Source organism: Malurus melanocephalus, unplaced genomic scaffold, assembly GCF_030028575.1.
Source record: "Malurus melanocephalus ecotype Western Australia unplaced genomic scaffold, MMel_1.1 scaffold_33, whole genome shotgun sequence".
Classification (NCBI taxonomy): Eukaryota; Metazoa; Chordata; class Aves; order Passeriformes; family Maluridae; genus Malurus; species Malurus melanocephalus.
The window spans coordinates 2930106-2942643 of NW_026623265.1; the positions used below are offsets into that span (position 1 = coordinate 2930106).

At 37.3% G+C, this 12538-nt stretch overlaps 1 protein-coding gene across 1 annotated transcript in view; it reads left to right on the plus strand.

The window, feature by feature from the left end:
* SHPRH (SNF2 histone linker PHD RING helicase) overlaps positions 1 to 12538 on the plus strand; it is a 60729-nt gene that overhangs the window by 6604 nt on the left and 41587 nt on the right. The window contains exons 4-10 of the mRNA XM_057364011.1: positions 3758 to 3976; positions 4282 to 4360; positions 5161 to 5311; positions 6602 to 6707; positions 7117 to 7373; positions 8776 to 9471; positions 11910 to 12161. Coding sequence (XP_057219994.1) covers positions 3758 to 3976; positions 4282 to 4360; positions 5161 to 5311; positions 6602 to 6707; positions 7117 to 7373; positions 8776 to 9471; positions 11910 to 12161 — 1760 coding nt within the window. The remainder of the gene's footprint in view (positions 1 to 3757; positions 3977 to 4281; positions 4361 to 5160; positions 5312 to 6601; positions 6708 to 7116; positions 7374 to 8775; positions 9472 to 11909; positions 12162 to 12538) is intronic.

Here is a 12538-nt window from a genome sequence, read left to right on the forward strand (position 1 = left end):
TTCTGGGAAGAGAAATTGTCCCTATTATCCAATCTAACCTTCTGCTGGTGTAACTTGAAGCCATTTCTTCTTGTTCAGTTATTTGGGAGAAGACACCGACTTTTAYGTCACTACAATCTTTCCGGTAGTTGTAGAGAGGACTAAGGTACCCCCTCATCTACTTTTCCTCCAGGCTAAGCAACCCCAGCTGCTCTTCATAAGAGACTTGTTCCAGACCCATCACCAGCTTCATTGCTCTGCTCTGGACATGCTGCAGCACTTCCAGCTTTTCTTGTAGTGAGGGACCCAAAATTGAATGCAGTAACCTCATAACATCCTTKTAGTCCTCCTGGACTGCCAGCCCCTTCTTCCAAAGGTCATAAACRCTCTTTTTTCTCCAAGTTTCAGCCAAATCTCCCTGTTCAATCAKATGTTCGCTGCCTTCTTATCTTCTGGCACACCGGGATGGCATGCTCCTGTACCTTTAAGGTTGTGTTCTTGAGGCTTTTGCAACCCCTTTGCTCTTCMGAGCTGCCTCCTAAGGGACTCTATCCGCCTAAACCGGCCACGGTCTGCACTGTGGAAGTCCAAGGCAGCAATTCTGGTGCTACCCCACCTTGCTTCTCCAAGAGCCAAAACTGTATCATTTCATGATTGCCCTCCCATAGAGGGCCTCCAGCCCTTCTTTGTTTTCACAGACAATGTATGCAGCAGGATACCCTCTCTACAGACTTGATAGCTGTGCAGAATATGGAGAAGCTGCAAGAGTTTCAAAAATTGCTTGCAGAGTTAACCACCTTGAGAAAATTGTTTGCAGAAATTTATTTTGTTTGKTTTAATAAGTTGCTGGTTTTGTAATAGCTTGTATCCTTATGTGCTATATAGTATTACGTGCTGCTTCTTGTAGCTCCAGTGAACACACTAGAATAAATTGCTTACAGATCCAGCAAGATATTTTCTTAGTATGAAAAAAACTGTAGTCTTCATAATGAAAATTAAAAAAAAAAAAGTCTGCTGAATTGTTGTCTGTTCCAGTGAATGGTAAATGGTTCAGATTTTGTTTTCCCAAAGTGTTATGGAGCTAGAGTAGCTGGCAATGTCGTATATTATATACCGTTTGCCTTTAGATTTTTAAGAATATAAATTCTCTATCCAAATATGGTTTTGGTATTTGTATAATTTATTACTATATGTGAGCAAAAAGTTTTCCATTAATCTGGGCTGTTTTCATTAATGATGTTAATGTTGTTATGCAGCAATCTGGAAATTGAAGGATCCTACTGCAGATGCAATAGCAGAACTGTAGTTCAGTCATTGAAGGAATTAAATAGAGTACTTGAAAAGCATCAGAGGAACTGAAGTTTTAGACAGTACAATACCATGTGTTTCTCAAATGTAAAAAAGATTGCCATGAGACATTTGTAATTGAATTACATTTAGAAATGGTTGAAAGGAAAATTAAATATTCAGTGTTTAATAAGTAACTGAGAGAGGAGTAAACTTTGCTAGCATCCTTTTAATGATACATAGAATTATTTAATTATGAAAAAGAAATATCTGAAAGAATGAACAAAACAAGAAAGTTATGTACAGAAAAAAATCAAATTGTAGGAAAAGAATTTTGCTTTAAAGTGTGTTGTAGACTTTGGTCCCCTGTAAAATTCCARATAGACTTGGTTTGTGTAGAAGTTACTATGCTTAGAAATATGAGATTTGAAGACTGTTATTTTAGCAAGTATAATGATAGGTGTCATTATAGACTGAATTCATTGATTAAAGTTATACTTTGCAAACACTCTAATTTTCTGTTCTTAAAGTGAGTGGTGTGTGCTAGAAGATCTCTTTGAATGGTTTCTTTAATATATAAAGCTCAGTGCATTGCTTGGTGCTTTTCATTTGACTGGATTGTTAATAACCCCACATGTGCACTCTGATTACCTTCTTCACATTAAAATCATATATATATAGTTGTCATGAATATGTAGAAACTTAATGTCTTTCAGAATTCTGTTTTCCCTTGTGAAGCACTGGAATTGTTCCTTTGATTTAAAAGGGTTAGGGGAGGATACTGATGGCTGCCAYACATAGGCACATAATTTCCTGCTTTTGTTTTGGAAATAATTCTTCACCTTCGCTACCCATTTGAATGAAAGAAAGCTTTTGCTTTTCATGAAAGAGAGTCCTAATAGCAACTCCTGAATGTTATTTTAAGATTAAGCTTTCTGGTTTGTGCAGGGTACACATCTTCCGTGTTAGCCTTGAGGCCTTGAGGCATCAGAATGAATATTTAATTTAAGTGTGCTTGCCATTAACTCTTTTATTAGAATGTTAAATATATTTTAAGGTCACTTTATGCTGAAAATCGTGGCCTTGACCTGCTTCCTTTTTTTTATTTTTTTTTTTTTTAGAAAAATTCTGCAGGGTGAATTTATCTCCAATGATAGCTAGGGTTAGTATCAGTCTATTTTTTTGATACTGATGTTTTCATTTTGGGCATAAAACACTAAACTTGTCCTCCAAGTCTCATCTTCTGTCAGTTTCCTAGAATGCTGACTCTTGAATTTTTCATGAATTTTTGTTCTACATTGTTTAAGTTCTGTGTATGCTCATATATCCAATTATGTGAAAAATACATAAGCTCAAAGCCTTCTTTCCTAGAGGGTAGAAAAGAAGGGTTAGGGCTTCTGTCCTAAAGGGTGCATACTTCTCTTGAGGTGAATTTTTAGTTTTGGAAGTATGCTTTGTCTGAATTTTTGCAATGATGCAAGGAGTGAGAATTATGTGTTGTCCTACTGCTACAATTTTCTTATCGAGATGAATAATTTAAGATTAACTTGAAAGGTCTCTGAAAAGAATCWCCTGTAATTTTTTTTGAATTTGTAAATTTTGTAAAATTTTCTAATAAGAAAGACTTTATTGCATGAAAAATGTGAAAATCCTTGACAACCAACTGTGTTTTTCTCTTTTCTATAAAGTCATTGATCCGTATTAGTATTTAAACCTGAAAGATGAGATACTTATGATTCTCTACTGGTTGGAAATGTTTAGTGGAAGGTCTTTATTAAATAAATAAGATCTGGTCATTCTATATCTAAATTCTAAAGAAAGAGCTTTGCTGATTATGTATACATATTTGATCACCATAGCATACTAACTTTCAGGTGTCCTGGTTTCAGCTGGGATAAAGTTAGTTTTCTTCCTACTAGCTGATCCTAGCCATATGTTAGGTTCAGTGTAACAATATTTGTAACAGAATGTTGTGTTACTTGTTGCTRGGTGATGCTTACCCCAAGTCAAGGACTTTTTAGTCCTTGCTGTCCTGGTGAACGGGTGCACAGGAAGGGAGGGACTCTGGCCAGGACAGGCAAAGGGCTATTCCACAACACAGAACAACATCCTCAGATTATAAACTGGTGGGAGTTCCCAATCTGTTCCAAGTAGCCTCTAGAGGATGGGCCGGGAGTTGATCAGTGAGTGGTTAGCAATTGTAATGCTCATCACTTGTTTCTTGGGTTTTATTAATCTCTCTCTTTTTCCTTTTCATTACTATTACTATTGTTAGTACTGCTGTTGCTGTTAGTACATTATTTTACTTTATTTCAATTATTAAACTCCTCATTATTTCCTGCTGCCGATAGCTGAGTCAGATACAGTCATGGCATATGTTTAAATGACATTTTGCTTTGTTTGTTTTCATATGTGTAAACGAAATATGTTGCAGCAAAAAAAATCCTAAGATGATTGAGAATGTATGTTTTGAATTATTTGGYGTATGCAGATGAGCTGGAGGAAGATGAGGAAGAAGCTGACATGGAACTAGAGAGACAAAATATTGAAGAGCTTTATGACTTTGTAAGGCACACCCATCAACAGGATATCCAGTTGCTGAGAAAGGATGTGCAGCATCCTGCATTAATTCCCATTCTGAGGCCATACCAAAGTGAGGCTGTGAACTGGATGCTTCATCGTGAGAACCATACGGGCACTCCAAGTAATGGCAAGTATATGGATCTGAAAAACTTGCATGATTGAGGAATCTGTAATTGTATTGTCAGCAGTAATGTTTCCTTGCTGTTTAATTAGAAGTTTTGTTCATTATTTTCGTAAAAGCCTCTGTTTGGGTATTACACTAAATAAGCTAGGTCTTGCTGAATAGCAGTTCATGTATCATGTTGGCCACAAAGCTCTGTGGAGGCAGACTTCAGCCTTTTATCTCAATGTCACAAAAAGGCTGAATAATTCTAAGGAGTGTGCTGTTTATAGAGAAGTCTCATCATAGTAACATGAACACTTTCTCCATAGAAAATACATTGCACTTCTTATGGCGGGAGGTGACCACTCTGGATGGAGTAAAAATCTACTATAATCCATTTACTGGCTGGTATGTTTTTACAGTTATTCTTTCTGAGAACCCTTCAGGGTTATACTTGGTGAAAACTGTATTGGTAGCTTTATCCTGCAGGATACAAGGTAGTCCGTAACCTGTTTTTCAGTTTGCAACTAAAGAATTAAAACAGTGATACTTTTGATTTGGAAAAAAGAGAACAAACTGGAGGATGTAATGCACAAGTAAATATGTACATCTCGAGGTGAAAATGTAACTATTAAGCCTTTAAAAAAAATCAGTAATTTAGTGGTTTAATATTAACATTTTTTTAACTTACAGTATTGGAGGCTTTGACCTTCTGATCCAAGTTTTTTAAAGTCCAAAGGAAGGGGACAGTATAATGCTTTTTATTGATGTTAGGTAGTGCATTATTAAATTTGTTTGTCCTTTCTCATTAATTTGGTTAGAATAGAATCTTTTGCTTTTTATTTTTTCCCTATGCAAACTAGTTTGCTTTTTATTTTTTCCCTATGTAACTTTCATATCTTTGTCACGTGTGAATATAAAAATATTCCAATTTTGTTGAAACTAATGCTGTGATATGCTAAGTTTAGGAGGGCAATGCCTATTAGGAGATGAAAAAAATCTAAAAATTCTGGCATACATTTATGTCTTGGTCAGGTTCATGCACCCAAAAAGCTTGCTAGCTTTTGTGAACCTCAGCTTRACAAATAATAATGCTTCACCTTACAAACTTTGCCTTGCTGAAGCTATGCTGTGTTTTCTCTGTCGCGCTTCTCTGTCACACCTTTCTGTRGTTACTGACTTTCACTGGAAATCTGCTTGAATTTTAGTATTATCCGTGAATATCCAACTGCTGGACCCCAGTGGCCTGGAGGTATTTTGGCAGATGAGATGGGTCTTGGAAAAACCGTAGAAGTGTTGGCTCTTATTCTGAATCATACTGGACCAGACATTAAACAAGATGATTTGACATTACCTGAGGTAAGGAAACCAGGGTGAGAGTTATTATGAAGAAAATGCTTTTCAGAATTAATGCAAATGCACTTCTCTTGAGTTGATTGCTTTCTGGTTTTTAGAAGTCTGTGTTTAAAACGGTATTACAATGCAAGTTCTTCCCTTTGTCGGACATAATACTTGGCAACATAAATGGTGGAGGAAGTTTGCACGAGATCCTTTGCCRTTGTTCAGTGGTTTTATCAAGGATCTGTGTTGCAAATATAGTTTGCACAGGCTTCAAGAGTGTATAAATAAGTAATTTAGTTCACTATGTTGGAGGCATTCTCTTTCACTTCATTATATTGATAAGTGTCAAACATCCATTAGACACATTTCTGTGCTAAAATATAGACAATTTACACTCTGAATAAAGATCCCTCTATTTGATATAATAAATGAGCTTACTTAGCAACTGTTTTCCTTCTTTTCACTTTCCTCATCAAGCATACTGTGGAAACTTACAACATCTGCTAAACCCAGAAATTCTTTTTGAAGGGAGCGAACCAYTATTTTTAAGTAAACTCTTACCATTTTGTGGGTTCCATCCTGTGGAACCCATGGCAGCCAGTTTGTTTGTGCATTTTTTCATAATGATCTTCTGCCTGCTTGTAATTTTATGAGTTAAAAGGTCTGAATTCTCTGAGAGAATAAGATGATTCTTAAATGGATGAGAGGGTCAGCGCCAAGGAGTTCAGAGGGGAGTGTAAGCACTAAAGTGCCTGGACACCATCTGACAATAATAGTTAGAGACCAGAGCTTTTGGAGAGTTGGAGTTAGTGAAACTGTTTCATGATGTAAGTAGTTGGGACAGACTTCTTAGCTAATGTATTACTCTGATAACAGTAAAATTTTGGAAGGCAATCCCTAAAAGGAGAAACATAGTTTTTATACAGCTAACTAGGRCTCTTCATTTCTATTGCTTACCTCCTTTTGTTTCTAGCTATGTATTAAATATATATTTTCCTCCCGCATCAGTAACCTAGATCACTTACCGCTGTAGATTCCTGCAGCTTAATGCTGAAGCAGTGGAGGACCCAAGAAGCTTTCAGGGCTGCTCTTTGTGTTTCTGTTAGGATGCTGAACACTTATTGCCGAGAAACTGAACTGAATGATGTGTCACTCTGTACATTAGAAATGAGCTATCTGAGCAAATCGGTGAGATCAGAACATATATCTCTAGCAGCTCACGCTAATTTTCAAAAGTGAAAAGATTAATGAAGGTCAAAGTGACTGTGAAGAGATGAGCTAATAACTATTTAATGTTGTCTGCATTAGGGTAAGCTTGTGAACTTCTTTGTTCCACCTCAACCTTTAGAGGGAAATAAAAAGAAAAAACCAAAGGAAATGGAGCCTAAATTAAAGGAAAAAATACAGTATCCCAGTAAGTATTTCTGATGACTTTTAAAATACATTTTGCTTTTAGCATTGTTTTATATTGGCCGCTGACTATGAATTCAAGGCTACACTTCATTTCTTCAGAATGAAATTGTTTTTTTGCTGAGCACTGTCACATAGGATTGCATGCTACAAACAAGTGCTCTACAGTTAAAAGTAAAGTTTCCAACTCAGAACTCTGTTACAGAGCTTCATGTAACTAGAGGTCTTGGTAAAGAGTTTCTGCATTTCAGTGAAATAAGCTGTGATTTTTATGCCTCAGTGAGACAATTGAGTGACTTATTTCTATTGCTTTCCAACGTTGTTTTAGAATTACTGCGCAATAGTAATTTGTAGAGCAACCACTTTAATTTTATCTAAAGCTGTAAGTTGTTATGTTTTGATTCTTTATACAGGCTTACGAGTAATGATACTAGCAGCTGTAAAGGAAATGAATGTGAAGAAAGGAGCATCCATTATTGCAATATTTAAGTACATCAGTTCTATATATAGGTATGACACACAGAGAAATAGACGGCTTCTCAAAAGAACTTTAGAAAAACTAATTGCAGAACAAATGGTAGAGCAAGTTAAAGGACATGGTCTGGCTGGGTCTTTCAAGCTGGGAAAGAATTACAAAGAACAGAAGAAGCGAGAAAGAACCAAAGAGCAGGTAAAACATGCTGTCATAGTTACTTCAAGGAGTATTGCAAAGGCTGTTCTTTTTTCTGCCAATCACATGCTACTCTCAGCRGTACTGCCTGTGTGCACTAGTTCAGAAACACTGACTTAGTGGTAAAAAATGAGGAAAACTGCAGAAATTGCTTTGACATTCATAAATAAAGWAGCAGAAATCATAAGTAGATCAAATCTGAGGCTAAAATACTAGCTACTAAAATACTTATCTGTCATAAGTCTTTTAAAAAATGTCACTGGGAGTTGTATTGTTCTGACTGTGWATTTGTTTTTTTAAACACTGGTAAATATTAACCAAATCCTCAAACTGGAAATTGATATAAACCTTGAATATCTATGTACTGGTGTGTTTATATGTTCATTAAAAAGAAAAGGTGTGGAGAAATTTGTTTGGGTTGGAAGGGACCTTAAAAATCATATCATTCCAATCCACCTTSCCATGGCGACACCTTCCACTAACTAGATCGGGTTTCTCAAAGCCCCATCCAACCTGGCCTTGAACACTTCCAGGTATGGGATATCCTCAGCATCTCTGRGCAACCTGTTCCAGTGTCTCATCATCCTCACTGTGAAGRATTTCTTCCTAATACCTTACCTAAACCTACTCTCTTTCATTTAAAAACTATTCTTCCTTGTCCTGTCACTATGTGCTTTTGTAAATAGTGCCTTTACAGCTTCTTGTAGCCTTCTCTCAGTTACTGGAAGGCCATAATTAGCTCACCCTGAAACCTTCTCTTCTCCAGGCTGAACAGTCCCTACTTTCTTAGCCTTTYCTCATAGGGGAGGTGTTCTAGCAATCTGATAGTCTTCGTGGCCTTCCTCTGGACTTGCTCCAACAAACAGGTCCGTGTCCTTATATTGGGGGTCCTAGAGCTGGATGCAGCACTCCAGGTGGGATCTCACAGGAGTGAATAGATAGGCAGGATCCCCTCCGTGGTCCTGCTGCCCACWCTGCTTTGGACGCAGCCTAGGTTGCAAGTGATTTTCTGGGCTGCCAGTGCACATTGCTGGGTTATGTTCTGCCTCACCCACCAGCACCCCCAAGTCCTTCTCAGCAGGGTTGCTCAATCTGTTCATCTSYCAGCCTGTGTTGGCATTCCAACCCATGTGCAGCACTGTGCGCTTGGTTTTGTTAAACCTCATGAGATTCCCATGGGCCCACCTCTCAAGTTTGTCCARGTTTTTCTGGATGGCATCCCATCCTTCACCTGTGTTAGCTTCATCACTYGGCTTGGTGTTTTCTGTAAATTTGCTGAGGTGCACTCAATCCTTCTGACTGTGTCATTAATCCAGGCATTAAGTAGTGCTGGTAAATGTTAAACATCACTGGATGAGTCTGAATGTAAAGTCTGACATGCTTGGTTAATTTTACTTYGTAGGTAGCAAGGACTTCAGAAAACATTCAGAAGAAGCAATTGATTGGTGCTAAAACTCAAACCAAAGAATCAAGAAACGGTGATGTAACATCTGAAAATGTCTTAAAAACTGCTTCACATGAGAATATTGCCATGGAAGAGCATGATTATTGTACAACTAGTAAAAATTGTAAGAAATCTGAAGCAGATGAAGAGAACTCTGTAGAAGAGCAAAATGTTAAGCAGGAAACTGTGGTCCCAAAGTCTCCTGATTTGCATGGCAGCCTCCTTGTCTGCAGYGACATGAGCAGTCATCCTGATGTTGACACTACTAAAACTACTGCTGATGTCCAGCAGGAAATCCCAAAGGTCCAGTCCTCACATTCCCAAGAACATGCTGGCAGTAGCATACAACATACCAGTTCTGTATTTCCATTTAATACCTCTGAATATCGTTTTGAATGCATCTGTGGTGAGCTTGGATTGGCTGACTACAAAGCTCGTGTGCAGTGCCTGAAATGTTACCTGTGGCAGCATGCAGAATGTGTAAACTACAGAGAGGAGAACCTGAAGAGCAGGCCCTTCTACTGCCCCCATTGCCTTGTGGCAATGAAGCCAGTTCCCACACGAGCGACTCTGATCATTTCTCCAAGTTCTATTTGTCACCAGTGGGTAGATGAGATCAACAGGCATGTAAGATCATCATCTCTTCGAGTTCTGGTAAGATGATATAGCTTCATATTCTGGAGATTTATTTTATCAAGGCATGGGGGTTCCTGTCCGACATTCTGCATCACTTGAAGTTTAGAGGTCTTTGTCCTCTACACTCTTGCTGCTAAATCACTGCTTTGGTATTATATGGTGCCCTGGTGTACCAGAAGGACAGTCTGCAATTAGTTCTCCATGTTTTTTCTGTTTTAGTTGRTCACTGTGAGATCAATCAGTGGACTGGATTGTATAGCAAATGGAAGCAAATTTTGAGCAGCTGCAACAACAGGTCATGTCTGAGAGGGAAGACTGTTAGAAAGATTGCTGAGGAACTTAAAGGCCTTATAGGTGTTTTGAGTGTTGTCTCACTGTACACTTGCACCTAAGCAATTCTGACTGTTTCTCCTCCTCATTCATAGATAAAAAATGTTTCAGTAGGTAAAGCCTGTAGTTTCACACATCTGGTTCTCAGACTTTATAAAAGAAGTCTTGAGCATTGGTGTTTACTGAAAACAATACTGTTATAGCTTGGGTGTTGTCTCTGCTACATCTGCCATATTTATTAGGCTGTTGCTTGTTTGGAGACCGTTTACTTGGTTTCTGATAACTCTGTCACTGGAATAAAGCTAATTATATTTAGAGTAAAATTAGCTATACAGGATTTTTTAAAATACGATTATCACAGCATTCAAGAATCTTTATTATCAATGCAGTCAGGTTTTGTTCTTCATATTTTTAGCAGTCAAGAACCTTTGTAATGATCAAGCACTTTGAAAACCATCAATCCCTTTGAACAAGGCAGTAGCAGATTGATTTAACTTTGTATTCAGGGATATATCTGGTACCTTCAGTTATTATGTGTAACTGCCCAATGTATAAATGAATTCTAGGTTTCCAGTGCCATTTGGGTGAGCAGTCTAATTAGATTTATGCAGGAACTAACAAATGTGTAAAACTTGTATGGTTTTCCTAGGGCCTAGTTGAATTTAATACCAGCTTTTGTGAAAATTATCAGGAATATATTTACATGGTGGGAATAAAATAGTTTAAATACTGAATGCCAGGACTTTAAACTGTGTGACATCTTCCATTTTACATGATTGATTTAATTTTCTTTTAACTGCCAAGTGTCAGACTTGTTTTCAGTGTTACTTCARAATGAAAATTTAGTGGTTTATTTTTCTGTAAAGGTAAAATGAAAGTAGTGGAGACGTTTCAAAGAATCAGTTTCCCATGTTGACAACTTGCATTGCATGTGAAGTGTGTTTTTTACTCTTCAGCTGCTTACAACCCATGGGAAATTCTAAGGGTTTTATGTAATAGAACAAGAAATTAAAATTTATCAGTAGGTCTTGCTTTGTGGCAGATTGTATTTCCTGCTGCCTTGAAAACTTGGCCAAGTTATAGATCTCTGCAAATACTATTCATAAATACTTGATGAAATCATTATATTTCAACAGCTGTTTATTTCTTCTTGGTTGTTTCAGAGAGCATGCTCTTTTTGGTTAAATTGTTTCTTTTTTTCTTTACCTTCCAAGCCTTTCTCTCTTTTGTTTCAAGTGCAATGACCTTGTTGCTTTGTTGTCCCACTCTGGCACTGAACAGAAGGAAATTATCTACAGGTGACAGAAACACTGTTACCTTACACTGTTACCTTATGCACAAATGTAGAGGAAGGTTATAACTGGGAGAAAAAGTAGGGTTAACAATGAAATTAGCAGTCAAAACGATGTGCTGATGATCAAGGGGTAAAGAGCACTTATTTTAACTTCTGTATGTTTCTGAAAGGATTTGTCTTAAAATGGTGATGGAGGCAAGAAAAGTACTTCTGATAATAGAACAAATATCAGTATGAGAGCTTCCTAAAAATATTTTGTTGGTGCACAGGGATTGTTTCTTACCTAGAGTATTTTTTTCCATCTCCTAAGTCTCTGTAGAAATCCTTGTGTACATAAAACTTTCTGTTTTTTATATAACTTGGTGCATATTTCTGTCTTTGCCTAATCATGTATTAAATTTTTGTGAGTAAAAGTTTTTGGAAAAAGATAGTATATCTACAATAAAGGAGAGGAGAAGACTAGGCATGTAGCAGTGACTTACATAGTGTTGTTCCATGCAGCATTACAGAATATTTAGTCTTCAAACAATTGTAACAATAGTTGTTGTAGAAAATAATGATGTTTTCRCTTCTTCAGAGGAAGAAAAAATCTTTTGCAGAGTTAAAAAATATACATAGAAATTTTGCATCAATGACTGTATTGTATTTATTATTAGTTTACTTAGATGATTTTCCTACCATACTGCTATATGAATAGAGATTTTTTGAATGGTTTCTTTTTTATATGAACAACAYTGCTAAAAGCATACAGATATTAAGCTGTACTGATATTTTGGCATTTTTTTCAAGAGTCTCTTACCTTCCTTCTTTGCTATTGTATAAATCTCTGCAGGTGTACCAAGGTGTGAAGAAGCATGGCTTTTTGCAGCCGCACATGCTGGCAGAGCAGGAGGTGGTTATCACCACCTACGACGTCCTGCGCACTGAACTGAACTACGTGGACATTCCCCACAGTAACAGCGAGGATGGGCGCCGCTTCAGGAACCAGAAGCGCTATATGGCCATTCCGAGCCCCTTAGTAGCAGTGGAGTGGTGGAGGATCTGCCTCGATGAAGCACAAATGGTTGAATGCACTACTGCAAAGGTATGACATTCTCGGTCACACATTCATCTAACTTGAAAATGTTTTGACAAGTTTATTGTAAATAGAGTAGCCTTTCATCTCCTCTTAATGTCCAGAGTACATTCTTGTAATTTGTCCTTGTCCCTTGTTCTTTGGACGTGAATTTTCTGTTGGAGGAGATACTTACTATTAACTACTTCTCCTATTGGAATTTTGGCAGATTGTGAAGTATATCCAGCTCAAAAAATACTTTACATAATCTATACTGACAGTTTAAAGAACTAGGTCATCGTGTTGTGTATGGTGTTTGATAGTTTCAAGCGAGACACTGGCCTGTTCAGTGATGTGGTTCAGAGCCACAGATATGTCCTTTGGGTCTAGAAACTAAAATTGTCAGC